The sequence below is a fragment of the Ranitomeya variabilis genome, chromosome 5 (assembly GCF_051348905.1).
Source record: "Ranitomeya variabilis isolate aRanVar5 chromosome 5, aRanVar5.hap1, whole genome shotgun sequence".
In the NCBI taxonomy this organism is placed as follows: domain Eukaryota; kingdom Metazoa; phylum Chordata; class Amphibia; order Anura; family Dendrobatidae; genus Ranitomeya; species Ranitomeya variabilis.
Genome location: NC_135236.1, coordinates 655251792 through 655272131, shown reverse-complemented (window position 1 = coordinate 655272131; position 20340 = coordinate 655251792). Strand labels below are relative to the sequence as shown.

General features: G+C 43.0%; 1 protein-coding gene across 4 annotated transcripts in view; it reads left to right on the top strand.

The window, feature by feature from the left end:
- The window catches only part of LOC143776737 (matrix metalloproteinase-21-like), a 55227-nt gene that overhangs the window by 31173 nt on the left and 3714 nt on the right, over nt 1–20340 (top strand). For 3 of the 4 annotated variants that reach the window (XM_077266438.1, XM_077266437.1, XM_077266439.1), the window contains 5 exons: nt 8676–8971; nt 14282–14930; nt 18173–18312; nt 18504–18645; nt 18925–19182. In XM_077266438.1, coding sequence (XP_077122553.1) covers nt 8801–8971; nt 14282–14930; nt 18173–18312; nt 18504–18645; nt 18925–19182 — 1360 coding nt within the window. In that variant the 5' untranslated portion in view covers nt 8676–8800. Of the gene's footprint in view, nt 1–1417; nt 1546–8675; nt 8972–14281; nt 14931–18172; nt 18313–18503; nt 18646–18924; nt 19183–20340 lie in introns of those variants that run through there. The other variant, XM_077266436.1, reaches the window with a different exon arrangement.

Sequence of the window (20340 nt, the reverse complement as noted above, 5' to 3'; positions counted from 1 at the left end):
GCTATACACTGGGGGCGAGGGGACAGATGTTATACACTGGGGGTGAGGGGGTGGATGTTATACTTCGGAGAGCGAGGGGGCAGATGTTATACACTGGTGGCGAGGGGGTGGATGTTATACACAGGGGAGCGAGGGGACAGATGTTATACACCAGGGGCGAGGGGACAGATCTTATACACTGGGGGTGAGGGGGTGGATGTTATACACCAGGGAGCAAGGGGACAGATGTTATACACCGGGGCGAGGGGACAGATGTTGTACACCAGGGGCGAGGGGGCAGATGTTATACACTAGGGGGCGAGGGGACAGATGTTATACACCGGGGAGCGAGGGGACAGATGTTATACACTGGGGGGTGAGGGGGTGGATGTTATACAGTGGGGAGCGAGAGAACAGATGTTATACACTGTGGTCAAGGGGGCGGATGTTATACACCAGGGCGAAGGGACAGATGTTATATACTGGGGGCGAGGGGGTGAATGTTATACACCAGGGGCGAGAGAGCGGATGCTTTACCCTGGGATGAGGGGGGGTGGATGTTATGCACCAGGGGCGAGGGGGCGGATGTTATACATGGGGCAAGAGGACAGATGTTATACACTGGGGTGTGAGGGGGTGTTATACACCGGGGGCGAGGGAACAGATGTTATACACACGGGAGTGAGGGGACAGATGTTGTACACTGGGGTGTGAGGGGGTGAATGTTATACACCAGGGGCGAGAGAGCGGATGCTTTAGCCCGGGACGAGGGGGGCGGATGTTATACACCAGGGGCGAGGAGGGGGCGGATGTTATACATTGGGGCAAGAGGACAGATGTTATACACTGGGGTGTGAGGGGGTGATTATTATACACTCGGGACGAGGGGACAGATGTTATGCACACGGGAGTGAGGGGACAGATGTGGTACACTGTGGGTTGAGGGGGTGAATGTTATGCACCAGGGGCGAGAGGACAGATGTTATACACTGGGGGGTGAGGGGACAGATGTTGTACACTGGGGAGCGAGGGGACAGATGTTGTACACTGGGGAGCGACTGGACAGATGTTATACACTTTGGGAGGAATAGTCTCAGAATGTGAAACCGAAATTCAATGATTAAGAGCTGTGCACCAACACTTTTGTCCATGTTCTGTATCCACTCTTTAGTCTAGTAAGACTCACTGTTCCGTGCCATCAGTTCACATAGGATAAGACGGAGGTCACGGTGGACATTGTCCTATTCCCATCATGGCAGGTTAATATTTCCAAGTAGTTGACATTATGAGTGATCAGTCCAGAGATCCTGGTAGCTGATGTCTGAAAACAGCCAGGACCATCCAGCTGTAGACAAGTAGCCTGAGTGCAGAGGTACATAATTAGGTTTTTTTGGCATTCCTTGCCCCATTCATTATAGACTAACAGCTTGTATGACAGCTCAGATGAAAGTTGATGATTTATGCCTGGGCGGGATCATACACATCCCTGCTCCGACCATGTTAAAGAAGACCAGTCAGTGGGCTGCAGACTAACATCCGACACTTACACAAGGAGAATCTCCGCAAGTGAGTACAACCTGACCCAACCGAAATTAGGCTGAAGCGTGCTCGGTCTTTGCTATCCTAATGCTAGTCCCCATCCAGCTTTCTGAGAGGAAAACTTTTCTTCTAAGATCTGTAAAGAACTCGCTTTAGCATCTTGAGTAACTTTAATTTGAGTTTTACTTTACTTATTTGTTCTATACGGTAACTTTATATTTATCAGATCTAAAGAAATTGAATGAATGTGTTTCTTCATTTTTTTGTGCTTTTTTTTTGTTTTGGTATTTATGTGTATGTTGTTTTTTTGCTTTTTTTTGTTATTGGTATTTTTGTACTGTGTATGTTGTTTTTTTGCTTTTTTTGTTATTGGTATATATGTACTGTGTATGTTGTTGTTTTTTTGCTTTTTTTGTAATTGGTATATATGTACTGTGTAGGTTGTTGTTTTTTGCTTTTTTTGTTATTGGTATTTATGTACTGTGTATGTTGTTGTTTTTTTGCTTTTTTTGTTATTGGTATCTATGTACTGTGTATGTTGTTTTTTGTTTTCTTTTTTTTTTGTTATTGGTATCTATGTAGTGTATGTTGTTTTTTAGCACCAGACTATAGCGCATATTAAAAGGGTTTCCAAGTGTATAAAGGAAAGACTGTGATAAATCTTAAAAATAACGAAAAATATAAAACAGAGTACATCCAGCCGAAAAAGTCAAATAAGTGTAGGTCATTCGGCTGGATCATAGAATAAGCTGGCCCTAATCCCACTTTTCTGCACAAGGGACTGAGACTGAGTCTTACTCCACTTTTCGGACCCCCACCACTTTTTATATCTCTTTTAGGGTTTATGCAATTGTATTGAGTGTTTGTTTAAAGGGATATTTCCAACTTGACAAGTTATCACCTATCTACAGATTGCCGATTGCTAGGGTTCCAACCATTGAAATCTCCATGCCCATTTAGAATAGCAGGGTGGCCGCGATGCACGTCACCGATCCAATCATTTCTATGGGACTGCCGAAGTATCAGAGACAATGACATAGACTATGAATGAAGAGGTGACGCATGTGACCCCCATTCTGATTGGGTATTTCTATGGCCCGTTCTTGGGAACCTTGCTTTCGGAAAACCAAGGATCAGCAAACTGTAGATAGGGGATAACTTTCAATCTTGGATGTAACCCTTTAAGTGAATGTTTAGTTATTGGTGTATTTGTTTTGCATTGTGATAATATTTTGTATAATGAAGTTTGCATTTTAAATTTTATTTAATGACATTTACCCTAAAGGGGTTTTCCTAAAAATGCAAGTAACTTGCTGATCGCTGGGGGTCTGGGTGTTGCAATCCTAATAACGGGGGTCTGCGATAAGGTCTCCGAGTCCTGTCTTGGATGGAGCAAAGGTGCACATGCTCGATCTCTGCTCCATTCATTGTCTATGGGACTGAAAGAGATAGACAAGTACAGCATAATTTCCAGCAGTCCTATAGACAATGAATGGAGTGGAGGGCGAGCATTTTAAGCTGTGTACCAATCTCTGGGTTCCGGAGCCACATTCACAGGATAACTTTTGGGTCCCTACTGTTGGATAGGGAATAACTTGCAATTTTGAGAAAACTCCTTTAAAGGATTTGTCTACCCATTTGAAAGGTCCCCTGACAATATACTGATCAGAGGGGGTACTACTACCAGAAACTTTGACCGCATCCTAATGCCGATGCCAGGGAAGGTAGCTAGTTGGTCCTTATTGAAATTAAGGGGAATCTGTCAGTAGGATCAAACCATTGTCCATATGGGCATGTAGGTCATAGGGAGCTGAATAAAATGATACCTTGATATCTGCGATCTCATGTGTTATTCCAGAGAAATCCACGTTTTTCTTAATATGTAAATGAGCTGTTAAGATCTATGGGTTGGATATAGATCTCCCCGAGAATCTGCCTCTAGAGCTTATTTTAAAAGAAGGGGCTTTACTAAAGACATGTAATGACTGACAGTCTGCTCTCCTGATCTATGTGTCTCACACTGGTAAAGCCCCCTTTCATTTAAAATAATCTCTGGAGGCAGAGTCTCAGGGAGATCTATGTCTGGCCCATAGATCTTAACAACAGCTCATTTACATATTAAGAAAAATGTGGATTTCTCTGGAATAAGACATCGAATCTCAAATAATAAGGTATCATTTTATTCAGCTTCCTAGGACCTACATGACCACATCGACGGCTTAGGAGGGTTGGTCGTACTGACAGATTCTCTTTAACCCCTTTCTGACCTCGGATGGGATAGTACATCCAAGGTCAGATCCCGTGCTTTGATGTGGGCTCCGGCAATGAGCCCACATCAAAGCCGGGACATGTCAGCTGTTTTGTACAGCTGACATGTGCATGCAATAGCGGCGAGTGGAGTCGTGATCCACCCACCGCTATTAACTAGTTAATCCGGCCGGTAATGAGCTCATCTCCGACCCCCGTCACATGATCGGGGGTCAGCGATGCGTCGCCGTAACAACCAGAGGTCTCCTTGAGACTTCTATGGTTACTGATGCCGGTTTGCTGTGAGCGCCACCCTGTGGTCGGCACTCATAGCAAGCCTGTAATTCTACTACATAGAGGCGATCTATGCTTCGCCTCTATGTAGCAAAGCCAACCAAGTTGTGCCAGCTTCCAGCCTCCCATGGAGGCTATTGAAGCATGGCAAAAGTAAAAAAAATAAAGGTTAAAAAAATATGAAATAAATAAAAAAATATATAAAAGTTTAAATCACCCCCCTTTCGCCCCATTCAAAATAAAACCATAAAAATAAAATCAAATATACACATATTTGGTATCTCCGCGTTCAGAATTCCCCAATCTATCAATAGAAAAAAAGGATTAACCTGATCGCTAAATGGCGTAGCGAGAAACAAATTCGAAAAGCCAGAATTACGTTTTTTTTGTCTCCGCGACATTGCATTAAAATGCAATAATGGGCGATCAAAAGACAATGACGTAAGCCGATGGGACACAAAAGTAGTTACAGAAGAACAGCATTACACTATATAAAAACACATAATAGGAAGAACAGATCTGCCAGCAGCAGCTTGCTGACAGTTTCCATATCCATAGTTTCTACCTTTATCAACTTTTCTTTAAAAAGTAAATAAAACAAATGAAAAGATGAAAAAAAACAAAGGGTCTCTTCATTAGGAAACATTAGACATGACTCAGATGCCTGCAGGAAGGGTTATCTAAAAACAATGTGGCAAAAAGTATAAAAATGGTGGGAGAAGGGAGTGGGGTGTCTGAACATTATCATAAAGTAAGACATCTTGTTTAAAATAGAGGATAAAAGTATAAAAGAAAATTGTCATAATCATTGATCATTCAGCACATTAAGGACAGGAAGAAAGAATGGCAGGAATTTAGCAGCAGCTACCTAAAATCCTTCATAATGGTGCTAATGTGGGTGTTTTAACATTCTGCTCACTTCAAAGCCTAATATCGAAGAACAATGTTGTGTCTGATGGGTCTAGGGGAAGGGAAATACCTAGATAAAAACCTAGCGATCACCCATAGTAGTCTGCAGCACTATTCTTGCTGACAAAAGTACCAGGACCCAAACCCATCAGTAATATCCCCTTTCATACAAAATAAATTCTGAGGGAGATCTGTGTTTGACCCATAGATCTTAACAGCTAATTTACATATTAAGAAAAAAAAAGTATCCTATTAAGAAACTTCAGCACCAGAACATTCATTAAAATAGGAATACAGAACCAGGACTACCATCAGTGCATGAATACAGCATTAGAACCACCTTGAGTACAGGAAAATAGCATTGAAACCACCATTTTTACAAGAAAAATTCAGCACCAGAACGTCCATCAAAACAGGAATACAGCATCAGGACTACCAACAGTATGAATACAGCACTAGAAAAACCATCAGTACAGGAATATAGAACCAAAACCACATCAGTACAAGAATACACCAGAACCACCAGAATCACTATCAGTGCATGAATACATCACCAGAAACCCGTCAGTACATAATCACCGCACCACCATCAGTAAACGAATGCTACACCAGACCCACCATCAATACATGAATACTGCACCAGAACCATTACAGAGTCTACCCTTATGAACTATAACCTGGACATCATTCATCATTATGAACTATAGTCTCCACACCATCCACTCTTATGAATTATGGCCTTCACAACATCTCTCTTAAGAACTATGGCCTAAACACTGTCTGCCCTTTTGAAATATAATCTCTCCACTGTTTTCCCTTATGAACTGTAACCTATGCACTGTCTGCAATTTTGAACAATAACCTCCACACTGTCCACCCTTATGATTTATAACCTTCACACTATCCGCCCTTCTAAACCATAACCTCCACACTGTCTGCCCTTATGAACTATAACTGTCCTAGTGTCCTTCTTTATGAACTATAACCTCCGCACTATACTCCCTTATGAACTATAACCTCCACACTATTCTCCCTTATAAACTATAATGGATAACGGCCACACTATCCTCTATTACGAACGATAGTTGCCACAATGTCTGCCCTTATGAACTATAACTGCCAAACTGTCAACTTTTGTGAATTATAACATCCGCCCTGTCCGCTCATGTGAACTATGATAAAACGTTATCACCGCTTATGAGCTATAACCTCCACTCTGTCCCCACTTAATGCTGTCCTCTTTCTACTGTTTCCCTAAAAGCTGTCCCTATCTCCACATTGCCCCTCACCTTGCCCTGTCCAGTCTGTTCCCATCGTCAGTGTGTCCCCTCACACCCACCCTCTCTATACTCTGCTCCACTTCTTTAAACTGTGCCTCAATTCTATACTTCCCCCTTTCTAGACTACCTAATTTCTATATTGTGCCTCCTTGCTGTTCTGTTCCCTTTAAACACTTTGCCTCCTCTGTATACTAACCTTCTTTATAATGCCCCTCTGTATACTGTGCACCCCCTCTCTATACTGCCCTGCCCACCTCACATTACCACTCTCTATACTATTCTTCCTTTCTATACTCTAACTCTATACTGTCTCCCCACACTGCGCCTCTCAACAAGGTACCCCCTCTTTTTACTCCTCCCTCTCTATACTGTGCCTTCTTTCTATACTTCCCCTCTTTATACTGTGCTCCATTTCTACACTGCTGCTCTCTGTACTATGCCTCCTCCCTATAAAGTCCCCTTTCTATACTGTGCCCTCACCATCCCCTCTCCTTGCTTATAGTAAATATCCATTGAATCTTCACCTCCATAGAGCGCTTACCTTTCTCGCTGTCTTCGCCTCCTCTGCGGCGCTGTGGTGACGTCAGCAGCTGAGGACGCCCATGGGGGCGGAGAGCTGTTTAGTGCTTTTCTTCCACTGCTGTAGTGCCGGAGTGCCGCTCATATCTTTAATTCATTTGAGTCTGAAGGATGCAAATGCAATTGAATGCAAAAAAGCAAGGAAGCAGTTGACTCTCATGGCAGAAGTTTGCGCTCAGTGATCATACTTCTTCTCTCTATATAGTGCTCACTGAGCGCTATCTAATCTGGAAAAGAGGCAGTAACTGCTCCTACCCTAGCCTTATGTGGGGCCCAACTTGTTAGATGGCAGTAGCCTTAAAGGGAACTTATCAGTCGATTCATTGAAGCCACTTACATTTTGTCTTTGAAACACTCCAACGTTTCAGAAAGAAATGTAGTTTGAAGGTCTGGGGACCATAGGCAGAGACCCCACTGGTTTGGCACCATCCTGGGCCAGCTTCTCCCAGCACCACTCCAGGTGATTGGCAGATCTCTGCCATTTGTTAGTGAGGGACCTGTCAATCAACTGCAACAATGTTGGGAAAACCCAACTAGTCTCGTCTCTGCTGATGGTGACCAGACAAATCTTCAAACTATGTTTTTTTCTGAAAAGCCGGAGTTCTTCAGAATAAAACATACATGACTGCAATTGTGTAAAAAATAATAGTTATAATAATAAATTTTATTTCTATAGCACCAACATATTCCCCAGAACTTTTCCGCAACAATAAGATATTCTATCACACACTGAACTATGGTGGTCTACTGCTAGGATCAGGCTCGGACTGGCCCACGGTGGAACAGGTGAATCTCCCGGTGGGCCGCTCCACCCTCCCAACTGAGTAGTACTTATCAAAATACACTTGACTCACTATGTACAAACAAAGGCAGTATCACGGGGTCCTTCTCCGATACCACACAATCAACAGAGCGAGGGATGTGTGAACAATCCCAAGACCTTTATTATAGGCAAAACGAAAAGGTCCATAAACAATCCACCACACTGAGGATACAATAGTCCAGAACACAAATGCAGGTTAGTAACAGGATAAAATGTCCAAGCAGATGAGAGTCCAGCAGACAGAGGATACAAAATCCATATGCTTCCCTTTCTCTCTGACGTGCTGTGTTCACACCATCCTCACCACACAGGAACACCCAGCCCCCTCCTTATGTCCAGGGGTAGTCGGACAGGATGGGGTGGTTTTCAGGCCTCCCAGACCTGACAAAGGTGCCTCAGGGATTAAGGCACTACAGGGGGTCATCAAGAGGCATAGAGGCATAGATACAGTCAGGCTGCAGATAGTATGTGAGCTAATCCAATTGTCAGCCTTTTGGAAGGTAATTGAGACTCTAGACAACATGGGGAATACACGGAATGATACAGGGCAACAAGAGAACACTATGAAAATCAGTAAAGTATAAATATACACAAAATGATACCCACATAACATATCACATCATCACAGGCAGCATCTCTTCATTTAACTTTTACCCAATATATTATCATATACATGTGTGTATGAATGTAATGTAGTATTTGCAGATAGCTGAGCAGTGCGTCCACAGAGTTGATATTACTAGTGGGCCATTGGAATGCCAGTCCGGCACTGGGTAAGACCACCATCATCTGTCATAATAAAGGAACCGTAGCACTGTGGGAGTGTCCTGAACCATCAGATTTTTTTCCTGACACTGCACCACTTCTGTCCTGGCACGCTGAAGGTATTACTTAAAGAGTGATATGTGGGGGTGGGGTCTGAACAGTTCGATCACTTGCTTTGATAAGAATACCCCTTGAAACATATGTATTGGTTAAGACGGGTATAACAGAGTCATTCTCTCTTTCTTTTTTTTTTTTTACAGATTTGACATATATCGAGTTTTGAAGAATTGATAAACTTGATAGAACGAAGAGGAACCTTTCCTGACACTACAAGAAATTGTAACGCTGATCACATGAAAACAGAAGACGATCTGGTACAACTGGTATGGAGCAAGTTGTTAGCCTGAAAACTGTGTTGATCCTGATTTCTGCCCCCTGCCTCCTATTCATAAAGGGGACCGGAGCAGAAAAACTCTTCCACAGCAGGGACCATTCTGACCTTGAGTTACAAAATCACCCACAAGCGGAAGCAATTCTGAGCCCGGAGGCTGCGCAGGTATGGTTGTCTGGTACTGCAGCTTATTCTTGAGTTTAAAGGGTTTTTCCACTTTTAGGAAATGGTCCCCAAACAATAACATACTAGTAAAAAAACAACTCATAGAAGTGACATGGATGGGAAGAATTTCTCAAACATTTTTTTAGTGATTCTTTTAGGAGGATTTTGGAGCGGATCTACTCTAAAATTACTCAAAAAAAACTGCGGGTGCGGGTGGACATAGCTTTAGTGATGGGAACAGTTCACCTTCGTTTCCACCCTGTACAGGAAGATTACATAGGCCGTTTCTAGTTATCCCCATATAGGATATTTAGAGCATATTGAAAATATATCATAGGAATGTCTGGGGGGAGAGGTTCCAAGGCTTGAGAAGCCAAAAAAGAGATAACAGTGGGTCCATTTGTGCCTCCACATAATAACAGTGCACCCTTTCTGCATGCACATTGTAATAATAGCCCTTTTGTGCCCTTTATACCTCCACACAGGAATAGTGCCCCTTTGGGCTTCCACATGATAATAGTGCCTCTGTGAGATGGGGCTAGGAAGGTAGTCATGGCTGAGGGGAATCCCTGGATCACACCCTGGCCCCCTCTCTCTATATAGTAATGTCTCTTCCTCTGCATACCTGGATACTGCCTCTCTGCGCCATCAGGGTCCCTCTGGGTGGTATTGGGCTCCTTACAAGCGGTTTCACCATAACTGAGACACAGTCCAGTTTAACTTCAACATCAACAGCTTTACTCAGCACATCCAGGACGTTTCCAGTATCATCAACAGGCTTCACAACAGGCGACATTCTCTCTGTCCCTTTCCTTCTCTGCCTCTCACTAAGATTGCTTCCGGGACGAACCCTACCTTTCGGTCCCTCAGCGCCTCTCTGTCCAGATTCCTTGCCTCGTGTGGGGGTGTCGTCAGCCGCTTCGCCCCGGATCTAAGAACCGCTGCCCACGCAAAAATCTGCCACATGATGAGCGATCTGCCCGTACGGCTTAGCCTCCTTCTTAGCAAGTGCCATCCCAGTAATACTGTATCTGCTAGCACTGCTGCTGTTGTTTCCCCTAGATGAGAACTGGACCCCGGAATGTTATAGGCTGGGTCCCATACTTTTCTAACATTGCGTGGCACGGTGTCGCCCTGGGCTACCCAGCCCACATGAGCTACACAGGTACCCGGCCCCGACTGACTACACCAGGAAGCCCTCAGTATATTGCCCCTCCTACGTTAACTATTACAGTGCTGTTTCCTGAGACTATTATGTACCCCATCTTGTGGATAAACTTGGGTACTGCACTTTCCCTATATATTACATGCATATTATACATAAGACATCAATAACATTAAATATACACACAGTGGCATTGCAAAACTACCTAAAGGGGTTGGGGATAAAGTGTTACCTATGTTACAACCCCTTACACCTCCACATGGTAATAGTGGCCCTTTTGCCTCTATATAGTAACCGTGCTTCCTTTGTGCCTCCACACAATAATAGTGACCCATGCTTGCCTCCACATGACAACAGTACCCCTATTTGTGCTTCCATATAGTTTTCCCCCATGTCGCGTCTGTGTCAATAAAAAAAAATGAAACTTAGATTCAGCTTACTCTGTTTCCATGATGAGCAATGGCTTCCTTGGTCTTCCTCCTCCCTGATGTCCTTCAGTGTTCCAGATCCCTGATAGGTCACAGGCCTAATGTAGTCTGTGGCCTACCAATCTAAGTGGCAGACCTGAGAGCAGATGGCTCCCTGCTCCACCAAATTTTTCAACAGGATCAGTATCTTGAGGATGCGGATACAATTGAGAACGCTCACTGTCCAGGAGTTTTGACAACTCCTCTTGGAGTCTGAGAGGTCTCCTCTATTTCTGAGATCCACTTGGATGCTTTCTGAAGCCTACCAGAGTAAGTGGCAGACCCGAGAGCAGATGGCTCCCTGCTCCACCAAATTTTTCAACAGGAACGGTATCTTGAAGATGCGAATACAATTGAGAATCCTCACTGTCCAGGAGTTTTGCCAACTCCTCTTGGAGTCTAAGAGGTCTCCTCTATTTCTGAGAGCCACTTGGGTGTTTTCTGCAGTCTGGGAGCAGATGGCTCCCTGCTCCACCAAATTTTTCAACTGGATTCGTGTCTTGAGAATTGAACACGTTTCTTGTCTGGGAGTTTTGCCAACTCCTCCGGGAGTCTGAGAGGTCTTCCATATTTCTAGGAGCCTCTTGAATGTTCCAGGAGAGTTGGGAAGTATGCTATAACTTGCCTCTTCCCTGACACCTTCAGACTTCTACTATAACCCTTGAATGTCCTTTTGGAGCTGTCAAAGCCTCTTCAATGCTGCTTTCCCGGAGGCTTTGGAGGCACCTGAGAGTTGACTACTCTTCCAGGAAGTCTTACCTTCTTTTTCCTGGAGCCTCTCAGATGTTTCAAGAGTACTGGCATATATGCTAAAATACCACCACCAAAAGCTGCTGGGGGTTAGCGGATTACCTGTCTCTATATCCTGTAGGGAGATTACTTCATTTAAGGTCAAAGAAGAATGTAATCCCTAACAGCCTTAGACTAAGGGTACTGTCACACAGTGGCACTTTTGTCGCTACGATGGTACGATCCGTGACGTTCCAGCGATATCCATACGATATCGATGTGTCTGACACGCAGCAGCGATCAGGAACCCTGCTGAGAATCGTACGTCGTAGCAGATCGTTTGGAACTTTCTTTCGTCGCTGGATCTCCCGCTGTCATCGCTGGATCGTTGTGTGTGACACCGATCCAGCGATGCGTTCTCTTGTAACCAGGGTAAACATCGGGTTACTAAGCGCAGGGCCGCGCTTAGTAACCCGATGTTTACCGTGGTTACAAGCGTAAAAGTAAAAAAAAACAAACAGTACATACTCACATTCCGGTGTCTGTCCCCCGGCGTCTCAGCTTCTCTGCACTGTGAGCGCCGGCCAGCCGGAAAGCGAGCACAGCGGTGACGTCACCGCTGTGCTTTCCGGCTGGCGCAGACACAGTGGAGAGAAGCAGAACGCCGGGGGACAGACACCGGAATGTGAGTATGTACTGTTTGTTTTTTTTTACTTTTACGCTGGTAACCACGGTAAACATCGGGTTACTAAGCGCGGCCCTGCGCTTAGTAACCCGATGTTTACCCTGGTTACCCGGGGACCTCGGCATCGTTGGTCGCTGGAGAGCGGTCTGTGTGACAGCTCTCCAGCGACCACACAACCACTTACCAATGATCACGGCCAGGTCGTATCGCAGGTCGTGATCGTTGGTAAATCGTATAGTGTGACAGTACCCTAAGAAAGACCAAAAATAAAGTGAGAAAAATAAATTGCATATATATATATGCAATTATATATATATGCAATATATATATAATATATATATATATATATATATATATATATATATATATATATATATATATATATATATAAATAATTTTTCTCAATTTATTTTTTGTCTTTCTAATAGCATCTGAGGAAAACCATGAGCTGGGAAGCAGTGTAAACATCCTCGAAGCACATCACCACCAAGCACTTAGTGTGTACACAGCGCAGGGAGGGCCAAGCATATTTCATGTAGGTTTGGCTGTAACAAATATTTCTCACACTTCCACAGTAATGATGATTGAGAGCCATAATCTCCATTAGGCCACCCAGACCACGGTGAGGTGTATTTATGCGTGCTCAGAATATATGATCAGGAAGCAATGCACGACTATATGTAAATATCTGTGCTATTCAGGGCAACTTTATCAAATTCAGATAGTTAATACAGATAACAAACTCAACATTTATGAATCTGCTGGTATCTTGGTTGCTTTTTAAAATGCCTGAGGTCATAGGTTTCTGAAGTTCATGCTGCTTCAGCATCTGGAGATTCCCTGAAGACTATATTTTTAAATTGTACAGTTTTGTGATTCTGATTTTTGGAAAACCTCTTGAGATTATTTGGTTCTAATTGTGCTAATCCAGTTGGCATAGAAATTCTTACATGTGGTCTAAAAAAAAATTAGCTCTCCCCAAAAGGGTTAAAACTTTAATCTGCATATTTTTCTCAGAGAGCATTACCTGTAAAACTCCATATATCAGTTGGATCTCCATAACGAGATCCAGTACTCCTCCCGAGAGGAGACATCTCATCCAGAAATACTCAAACAGTTGTCTACAGATGGGTGTATCCGGCTTCCCGAAATACCTACTCATGTTTCAAAGTTTGTTAAAGGCTTATTCCCAACATTTAAGGCTATTGACTATCCACAGCTTGCATAGGTGACCCACACCGATCCTAACAATGGAGCTCGAAACCGCTCCATGAAAATGGAACAGTGCACATTTCAGAACCCCATTCTCTGAATTGGGAAAGATCTTAGCTCTCCAATTAGAAAGTTAGCACCTATCCTGTGTTAGATGGGAATAAACTCTTAAGAAACATTGAAAAACAAGAAAGAATCTCAACAAACCCATCTGGAGACATCTGTATTCTTTCTCCTTGCCAGTACAGATTGGGTCTTCGTTGACTGGTTCGTACTCTCGAGAGGTATGGGTTTTCCCTTTGGGAGATCAATTTTAAAACTCCTTTCTCTGGACTAATAAGCTCCTCAGCATTTGGATCCCAAAGTTATCACTTATCACCTAGATGGGTCAGATACTGCCTTACTGGATTGCTACCTATAACTGGTACCAGAGAGGCACATCTTCTCCTCAAAGTTGCTGCCAAAATGCTGCCCCCTGCAACCAGAGAAGCTTCTTGCCAAAGATAAAGTTTCAACCACGCGAATTTATGGTGAATCTATGGTTATGTATGAAGTATATCATATGACAATTAGGGTCTGTGCACACAACCTCTTTTTCAAGCCGATTTAGCTCCTAAAACCATTTAAAGCACTAATTAAATGCTCAAATGCATTTTACACTCTAAAAAAGCTCTCTGCTTTAAAGCTGAAGACACAGAAGATGCCGAGGTGTCTTTTTGAGCATTTTGCTAAAGTTTTTGCTTCAAAAAAAAGCTTGTGAATTCTTCAATGTTGAAAAGAGTAGAGAAACATCTGAAAAACACCAGTAAAATGACGCACCAAATTGATGGAAAAATGCTTGACAAAAATGTCGGTGGTCAAAATTGTTTAAAAAAGTTCAGGAAATGACAAAAAAACCCCACTAAATAAGAAGCTTCAAGGGAACACGGCATTATCTTCCTCTTGAAAAACTCAGTGGGTTTGCTCGCCTGATAATGATGTTGTGTGCACACACCCTTAGATATAAAAAAACCTATACCAGTTCTGATATCTTTATTTTTGTTTTTCAATAGCAATACCTCGTGAAATATGGATGGGTGACACCGGTAAATTGGGAGGAGCAAGCATTTGGAGACACTCCTGAACTTGACTCAGCCCCACAAGATGTTTTGCAGCTCATATCAGAAGGGGAATCAGCAGAACGGGATATTTTCAGGTCTTCTACTAAGACTGAAATCAGTCCGGCTTTTTCAGAGTCTTTGAAAAAATTTCAAGAGGCCAATGGACTGAATGGGACTGGAATCCTGGACAACCCAACTAAACTGGCCATGAACAAGCCCCGCTGCGGAGTTCCCGATATAAAAGCACCATCGAAACGTAAAAACGCAACCTTGAGTCTCTTGGCTACGAATGAAACTCATCATGATTCCTCACACACAGGAAACATTCGAGGGAAAAGAAATGTTTTATCCCAAATAGTCGACCACTTTAGAAGAAAACGGGATGATAGAGAAGTGGAGGAAAATGAAAATCCGATGAGTATTTCCAAGAGAACGTTGAAGTGGAGACTCATGGGGGAAGGATACAGCATGCAACTGACTATCGAACAACAGAGAGGAATACTCAACACTGCTTTCCGCATGTGGAGTGAGGTGATCCCACTGCAGTTCGAAGAGGACCTCACTGGAGAAGACATAGACATTAGAGTTGGCTTCGGCACAGGCAAGTTAAACCTCTTCCCCCTTCATTTCGCAATGTATGAGTTGACAAGACTGAATAATTTTAGATCATTTATCACAGAGGTCCACAAGTAGTACTATAACCTAAGGTCATTTTCTAGGATTGTTTTTGATGGTTCTTCCTTCGGCTAGGGTCACACAACCATATTTTCCCTCATCTGAGAAAATTGGGTCGATTATGCTAATCACACCTGATCACAGTGTGATCCAATTTTCTTGGATTAGGAGAAGATGGAAAACATTTTTTTCTCCATTCTGTTCGTCCGTTAAAATCAATGTCATCCGAGTGTGGTCCGATTTTTACCACAGACTCACTGACTTGCATGGCCAAGTGCGATCCATATATTGGATCAAACTTGGGTATGCATTGATTTTTTTCCTCAGACAGACTCGGTCCAAGGAAAACATCAGAAATGTGGATGGCCCCATAGAATAACATGGAGACTCGTTAAGCTATTACGGCCATCTGCACGAGCCCATAGGGATAGGCCATGAATGTGTGATTAATATATGATTTAGGGTTTCTCCTCCATCCCTCCCTGGACCTTGCCTCCGTCCGCGCAGCTGTGCCCGGTCTTACGATTTAGCTCATTCAAGTACTTTCTAAACATGAATAGGGTTCCCAAATGGCGAGACCCATTGATGGCCTAATCCATGGTAAAGACCATCCAAAACAACATGGCTGTCAGCGTTAGAAAACCAAAAGTACTGCCACAGCAACCATGGCAGATCATAAAGCCCCTCCATCTTGTCTTAATTGACATAAGATTAAATAGCGTTATAGGATAATTTCTTTCAAATAACATGGAGTATCAGATACTGCTTATTTTTTGTAAATTTACATTTTATACATTAGTCCAGGAGACATGGAGAAAGCAAAGATCATAGGCCTCGTCCATCAAAAGGAAAACCGGCTTTGTTGCCCATGGCAACCAATCACAGCACAACTTTCATTTCATAAACAGCAGTGGTAAAATGAAAGCTGGGCTCTGATTGGTTGCTACGGGTAACAAAGACAGTTTTCTTCTTAGATACTTTTGATATAGATCTGCCACCATGTTTTACTATTTTGCTTGATCCGGGCTGAAGCTCTTTCTCATCTGTGAGCAAAGCCAGATGTGAAATCTAATAAAGGGTTATTCCTGTAATGAAAACTTATCACCTGCCCAAAGAATAAGTGATAAACTGTGGACGTCTGACCACTGGAAATCAGAGAAGTAGTCACACATGCATGCCATAGTCGCTGACTATGGGACTGCTGGAGACAGTCCAGTAATATCACATGGCTTTTTTTGTCAGTCCCATAAAGAATGAATAGTGCGGTGTCTCCCATTCGGGAGGGTTGTTTCAGAGCCCCGCTCTCAGGATTTTATGGGGTTTTTATCTTTTATTAGTAAAGCTAAGCCTAAAAACGTTAAAACTAAATTCGCATTTTTCTAAATTGTTAAAGGGGATCTGTACTGATCTCTTGGCAGAATGTTATAGAGTAAAATGAATTTGCTGATATGGCTTTTTGGGGAAAAAAATTTAGAATAGCTTGTGATATATTCATTTTAATTCCTGCTCATTCTGAGCTTAAGAGTCCAGTGGGCGGGACTAATTAGTGAGTGACAGCCTTCCTTCTGTACGTGTGCATAGGACTGCCCACAGGACTCCTGTCAATTGCTGTATAGGACTGCCCACCAGACTCCTGTCAATCACTGTATAGCACTACCCACCGGACTCCTATGAATCATTGTATAGGACTGCCCACCAGACTCCTATCCTTGTATAGGACTTCCCACCAGACTCCTATCATTGTATAGGACTTCCCACCAGACTCCTATCAATCAGTATGCAGGACTGCCCAACAAACTCCTGTCAATCACTGTATAGTACTACCTACCGGACTCCTATCAATCACTGCATAGTACTTCCCAACAGACTCTTATCAATCACTTTACTGGCCTGCCCACCGGACTCTTGTGAATCATTGTATAGGCCTGACCATCTGACTCCTGTCAATCACTGTATAGGTCTGCCCACCGGACTCCTATCAATCACTGTATAGGAATGACCACCGGACTTCTATCAATCACTGGATAGGAATGACCACCGGACTTCTATCAATTACTGTATAGGAATGACCACCGGACTTCTATCAATCACTGTATAGGCCTGACCATTGGACTCCTATCAATCACTGTATAGGACTGACCACCGGACTTCTATCAATCACTGTATAGGTCTGACCACCGGACTTCTATCAATCACTGTATAGGTCTGCCCACCGTACTCCTATCAGTCACTGTATAGGAATGACCATTGGACTCCTATCAATCACTATGAATAATTCATTGTCCTAGGTGATTGCTTGGCTACTAAGCCGTCATGTTAGTCCCAGACCTCTGCCAGACGTAGCTTCAATTAAGTGTGGTTGGTTTTCTCTGTGCCTAGTGTTTTGGTTGATGATCTTTCATTGCCTGACCTTGGACCTCGGTCTGACCATCCGTTTAACTCCTTTGTTCTGATCTTCTATCTCTCTGGTATTTTGACCTCGGATCTTTACTTGACTACGCCTTTGTCCCTTCCCTCTGTTTATGACATACCCTCCTGGTTTTTGGCCTCAGACTCCTTGACCTTCCCGAATCATAGAGCTTGTCTATGAGAAGTGACTCAGCGTCACAGTTGCCCACCGGACTCCTGTCAATCACTGCATAGGACTGACTACCGGACCCCTGTCAATCACTTTATAGAACAGCCCACTGGAGCAAGGATTAAAATGAAAAACCTGGAAAAAATGTAAACAAAATTCAAGTAGCACATGTCATGGCAGACAATGTATTGCAGGTCTGGCATCAGCACCAAATAGTCCTGGGGAGAGGCCAGAGCTTATTGGCTTTGGTGGGGGGTATGGAAAACCTATAGTGATCTGATTAACTATGCTAAACACTTGTCAAGCATAAGGTGGGGGAGACAGGGGATGAATGCTAATTTTATCATCTAAGGGTCTTCATATACCTGGATCTGCCATGTTTGTCCACTAGTCTAGTCAACTCTGAACTTGTACCCCTTCCTCAAAAAGCCTACCTGAGGCTTAGTGATCTTTATCTTAGTGACCTTTACTTGGGAAATCCAAATCTGACGACTGGAAAAGTTGACCTGATTAAATAAATATTTTAGAATTTTCAAATTAATGATCAATATTGTTTTTTTTTTGTTTGTGTTTTATTTTTTTTTTAACAGGACAGCACCTTGGTTGCTCCCAAGCTTTCGATGGTGTCGGACAGCAGTTTGCCCACGCCTGGTATCTGGGAGACATTCATTTTGATGATGATGAACATTTTGTTGGGCCAAGCAGCGAGCAAGGAATCAGCCTTTTAAAGGTAAGTCTTGGAAGGTGCATGTTGTCCTAGATTGTTTTAGGATGGAGGCGAGTGAAGAACGTTCTTGGAAAAGGTGACAATTAGTAGGATGGTTCCAAGGTCATTGATCCATTCCTGGCACTGATGATCATTAGTAGGCATTACTGGAGAAATAGGGATGACGTACTGTTGTATTTGTTCTTTTGTTATAGGTTGCAGTTCATGAAATTGGACATGCTCTTGGTCTACCCCATATCAGTCGCTTAGGATCAGTCATGCAGCCAAACTATACTCCTCAGGGGAAGCACTTTGAGCTAGACTGGGAAGACAGAAAAACTGTTCAGAAAAAATATGGTAATTGCAGAAGTTTCCTATTGGTCAATGTCTAACATGTCTATCAATGGTTTGCATGAAACTTTTCTCAGAGGCAACTGGGTCCCAATGCATAATCTATAAAGGGTTCTGCTCCTACAATGTAGGATTTATGATCCTGATGTCTCCTTAAGTGGCAATGGAGCTTTTGAACCTCCTCAAGCCTTGTTTTGCCAACAAATAGCCTTGGACATGTTCTTTTGTTCTGAAGCTTCTACAAACAATCTATGGGTTGGTTAATCGGTGTCTTTCTCACGCTAGGGACCTGCGATGGAAGCTTTAGCACCGTCTTCGATTGGGTGAGGAAAGAACGGAATTCAAGAGGGGACGTTTTCTACAGATTCAACACCTACTTCTTTAAGACCGGCTGGTACTGGATGTACGAAAACAAGAGTAACAGAACTAGGTTTGGAGACCCTCTTCCCATCAAGACAGGCTGGAAAGGTGTCCCGGAAAACAACATTGACGCTTACGTTCACGTCTGGACTTGGAATATCGATGCACAATATTTTTTTAAAGGTATGAATAGTTATCTAGCGACTAGGTGTATACAGGCATCTAATTTTTTCATGGGCAGATATGACTGGATCATGCATGGTCGAAGCTCCAAGGCCTACAAATCATTAAGACTATGGAGCGAAAGGGTGTGAAAATCTCACATTCTTTCCCCATAAAAGAGAAAATAGTCACAAATTATGGCAAATGGCTTTTGTAATTTAGGATCCCTAGTTACAATTCTATATTAGGTGATTCGGAGATAATTGAGTATTTTTGTTTATGAACCCTCTATACTGACCATAGTGGAGAGTAGCTACAAAGAGGAGGACCTGTCAGTGAATTACATTGTTTAGTTTCCCCTGAGGTTATTAACTTACCTCAGGGAATCTAAGAATAAAGGATTGATTTTAGTGGATAATAATTAACCCCTATACGTCCAAACCTGGGTCTGCACTTGTAGAACGAGCACTCTTATTATTGCCGATTTCTCCTGTAACTGTGGCTGGTCTTAGCCCTAGTTACAGGGGAATTTCCGCCTCCTGCCTGCATAGCATACCTGATTGGGTCTCCTAGGACCCAGGAGCTCCTGCTCCCTCTCTACACCCAATGATCCCATGATCACTGTGAGTGCTTTCTAATCTGGATACACAAACACTGGTTCAGCGTGTATATACAGGGGATTGAGAAGGTAAACATGGTAACAAACCATGTTTCTATTCTCCGAGAGTAGTCTGGCTGTGTCTCGCGCTCCCACAGCTGCACAATGTCATGTGAGTTGTTTACTTTGCACTGACATTTTAGAACGTCACTGCAAAGTAAAGAGTGGCCTGCCTGCACATTTAAAGTCTATGGGCCGTTAAGAAGTGGTTAAGCAGGAAACATCAGGCAGGATAACGTTTCTTAAAAACTTTTAATTCTGAAAGCAATTGTGAGCCCCTATACAGGCATCACCTGACCCAAATACCCTTAACCCTTTCTTAGCTGAGCAGGGTATCTTTACTAGACAAGAATTTTTCGTTCTGACCCCGAGGATGTCAATTTTGTGATAACACTCGTCAGGCTACTTCATACCCCCAATTCACCTTCTTCATTCCTTTTTTTTTTAATATTCACTTTGGTCATTTTTAATTAAACATTTATTCATCTATTGTTGTATTATTTGTTAGTATACTTTGTTTC